The sequence below is a fragment of the Limulus polyphemus genome, unplaced genomic scaffold, assembly GCF_000517525.1.
Source record: "Limulus polyphemus unplaced genomic scaffold, Limulus_polyphemus-2.1.2 Scaffold5875, whole genome shotgun sequence".
In the NCBI taxonomy this organism is placed as follows: domain Eukaryota; kingdom Metazoa; phylum Arthropoda; class Merostomata; order Xiphosura; family Limulidae; genus Limulus; species Limulus polyphemus.
This window is the reverse complement of record NW_013671485.1, coordinates 48,775-52,821: the sequence shown is the minus strand read 5'-3', so window position 1 is coordinate 52,821 and position 4,047 is coordinate 48,775. Positions and strand designations below refer to the sequence as shown.

Below are 4,047 nucleotides of genomic sequence, written 5' to 3'. Positions count from 1 at the left end.
CTCAACAATATTCTCTCTCCGCAGTTCAATTACACAAATTCTCCCGTCACGTTGTGACCGTCTTATATATACTAGACTAACACATATCTAGTAAACGCTAGAGCATTCATGAAGGAACGGGATATTTCTAAAAGGACGTGGCGTGATACTAGTCACGTGACCTTCTGACGCAACAATATCTATGGTTATAGACGTGTACAAAACTGGTAGTTACGGTATTGTTGGGTACAATAGTCTCGTGCACAGCAGTAAAGTGCGATAGGCCTAATTTGACGTTGTTATTTCTCAAAATTAAATTTCATCTTAACGATTCCAGCAGTAAATAATAATATAACGGATATACTTTCTTCCGTTGTCAACTCAATTGGCCATGTATTAAGATTTAAAGAGCCTGGAAAAACATATAACTTTAGCTACATTGTCGACAAAGCTGCAGTAAGCTATACTTACCTTATGCATATTATTACACCAAGCTCCGCCCTCAAATGCAGTGATCTTCAAAATAGTAACTTATTTTATCTCAGTGTTATCAGGGTGGTTATCCAATCACTTTTTGTGCATTTGTACAGGAGTATGTTTTACGCAAAAAGATACTACTTTCGTTATAATGTTTTTTTTTACGAATAAAGACACAATATGCTATCTGTACTATGTCCTTGCAGGAATCAAACATTTAATTTTAGCGTTATTAGCCCTCAAACTTACCGACGACCCTCTGGGGCGCAATTTAATATCTCTAGTATACTGCTACGACAGCGGAATTCACGTGACGCTGGTAACTCGTGAAGGCTCGAGCGTTTACTAGACGCACGCTCTTATTGTATATAAGCCGGCAAATAAAGTGACGGCGGGGATAACTGTATAGCAGACAGAGAGATTGAAGATATAGACGGTCAATTGAGTCAAGCGCGGTAGTAAGTAAAGTGCGTGAATCGTTCGTTGTAAATTATAGCGTGTGTTGAAGTTAAGGTGACTGTGGAAATTAAGTGTATTGCAAATTTGAATTGAGAAAGAATAAACTAGTTTTATTTGAGAAAGGTCTTGTATCGCTGAAGTTCTTCGGAATGAATTTTTACGAGTAATTAACAAACGACCAGAGACGTAACAATACTAACAAAATGAAATAAAATGATTTGGTCTTTTGTGTCAGTGATAATTTGATTTATGATGATAGATTACTCCAATTTTTTGAAAGAGTAAAGATGACTCTATTTTTTTCTTATAACGGCATAAACGTCTTTATTAGTAAACTGAGGTGACTTCAACAGATGTCTGGAAGATACGATTAATACATGAGCTCAAAGTTCATTTTTAGTGGAAATCTAGGCAGATGTTTCAAGAGACAGAGATAAACATTGTACAAGATAAAGTATTGTAACTATATAAGAAAGAAGGAACTAGATATAAATGTTATGTTAGTGGTATACTAGTTCATGAAATATATATTTTTTAAAGATAGATTCTTAGCGCGGCATTAGAAGAAGAAAAGCATTGTTGTGGAAGAAGAAAATATTCTATTGTCTACCAGGTGTGAAACTAATATTAAATCCTTTCTGTGTTAAAGTATTTATTTTGTTTTCTTTCTTAAGACTTTAATATATCCGACAGCTAAAAAACAATTTCGGAAAAATCGAGTTTATTTCGTCATAGTTTCTTATTGTATATTTTTGAAATGGCACAGTTAATCTTATTACAAATTTTACGAGACTATAATATCTAATCTCTATTCTGTTCAGTACTGAGTACGTTCGTAAAATGATAAACACTTCAACAACTGTTAATATCAACAGTAATTTTTTAAAGCTTAGACCGGATTTTGTTCTTATTAATAACGTCTTCTAAACGTTTACATACTACATAATTTTAAACTGTTGTGTTACTGTTTTAGGTTTAAGCTTAGTAGCTGAATTGTATATATTTTCTTTTTTTCTACCATACCAACCTGTTACTAGTATAGATCCATAAATGTGTTGTGTCACAAACAAACAATTAACTACATCCAGAATATTTATACAGTAAATCTTTGTCAGATTTATCTTTCGAACAAAAAATGTGTTATTTACCGGTATTTCTTAAGCTTTAGGCTAATTGCGAAACAGCAGTTGTTTTGTTAACTCATACGTTATTATTTGAAACCACTTGTTATGTAAATATCGTCCCTCGTATATAACATTGTTGACAACAATATCCACACTTGTGTATTTTAAAGTAACTTCTAAATATTATTTTAATGTAATCCGTCTTAGTGGAACAACATCTTCCATCATGTCTATCATCACGATGGCCTATGTACTTCCAATGATGTTGGGAAGAACTTTTGACACTTATCAAAACTCAGCTGGCAGAGATATCTTCACAATCACACCCGAAAATATTACGGTATGTTCAAAAATAGATTTTAATTCAAAGACACTCTCTAGCCATCTACCTATTACGCACGAGATCACAAATAAAAATATATATATTTTTATATTTAAATAGATTAAATTTACTCCTTTAATTCCAGATGATCCGCTGGATTTGTTTGTTTATTTGTTTAAGTTATGCACAAAGCTACACAATGGGCTATCTGTGCTTTGCCAACCACGAGTATCGAAACCCGGTTTCTAGCATTGTAAGTCCGCAGACACACCGCTGTGTCACTGGACGCTTAATATTAAGGTCAGACGATACTCCTCACATGAAGGGATTTTGTAAAATTAAAAATTACATTTTGATTATTATCTTTCATATTTATTTTGATAATTCTAATAAATACGCGCAAACATTTTTGGGTTTTTCAACATTGAAGTTCATAATATAACGAAACTAAAACTAAATATATTATACATTAATAGAACAAAATTTGTTTTAGTTTATCTTCCCGTTTTTAAAATATGGTAATTTTAAATATAAACTACAAAAATGCGTATGTAAATTTACGACAACTACGCCAAAAATCTTTGCACACCTTGTTTTGAATGGTCATTACAAGCTTTTGTAAATTTTTCATGAAATTCGATTCAGCCAATCCTGAGCCTCCCCTCCCCAAATTCCAATCTTCCTCATGGGAGCCACATTAAAACCCAAATATTTATTGTGAGAGAAACAATTCACGCCAATTTAATGTTAGTTTATGGATCTATACTTGGGAGCCATCCAAACTCCTTTGACATCCACACGGGAGATACAATTTGAAAATTTCCAAACTCTGAATTTAGATTATTGTTTGATCGGCTCCTTGCACGTTAATACCAATTTTCAAGTAAATTGGTTCAGACAGACGTAAGAGTCTCTCAAACTCCTTGATCTCCCGTTCTTGGGATTTCCCTAAGAATCTTTCGATAGTTTTCTAAAGAGCTAAAATGCAAAATTTGAAGCCGTTTTTTGAAGAACAGGGAATAACTCAAAAATTAAGTAAACACAGATACGTACAGTCAAGAATGACTATATATATATGTAGTTATTACTTCTTAATATCTCTTGTAAACGATTTAAACTAATTTTATTATATATTTTACTCCAGTAACTGAAATTTATTGGGTTTAATGAATTTAACTTTCTGGGTCTTCAATCAGCGATAATAGCGTGTCCATTTTTAGCAAATATGGTTGTTGTACTTAAATTCGCCATGAACATTTTGATCAGATTTAATGTACTGTATTCAGATTTGATTAGAGTAGGTTTCCTGCCACTTATGAAAGTTAACTTACATCTTATATCTATTATTCAGACGCAATGATATTGTAGTATATCAAAGTAAGTTGAATATAGATCTGAAATGTACTTAATAGGTCATATAATGGGAAGTTCGAATAAGATATGGTACTACAGGACGTTGCTGGACCTTTACTGGCTGAGTTTAAGTTAGGGAATAAACTGCCGGAACACAATACTTATTAGAACTTAACACAAAAACATAGTATGCGTACTTGCTTACGATACGACTATCACTTCTGTATAGAATCAAGATCAGGTTAGGCTTGGATGGGACTAGGAATTAGACTAAATAAATGAAAAGCTTCTATTTATAACGAAACATCGTAATTTACCTAGCGCAACTGTAAT

At 32.7% G+C, this 4,047-nt stretch overlaps 1 protein-coding gene across 1 annotated transcript in view; it reads left to right on the top strand.

Moving 5' to 3' along the window:
* The first annotated feature begins 1,412 nt into the window (after nt 1–1,412).
* LOC111089315 overlaps nt 1,413–4,047 on the top strand; it is a 14,208-nt gene continuing 11,573 nt past the window's right edge. The window contains exons 1-2 of the mRNA XM_022401585.1: nt 1,413–1,528; nt 2,247–2,379. Of these exons, the coding sequence (XP_022257293.1) occupies nt 2,266–2,379 (114 nt within the window). The 5' untranslated portion in view covers nt 1,413–1,528; nt 2,247–2,265. The remainder of the gene's footprint in view (nt 1,529–2,246; nt 2,380–4,047) is intronic.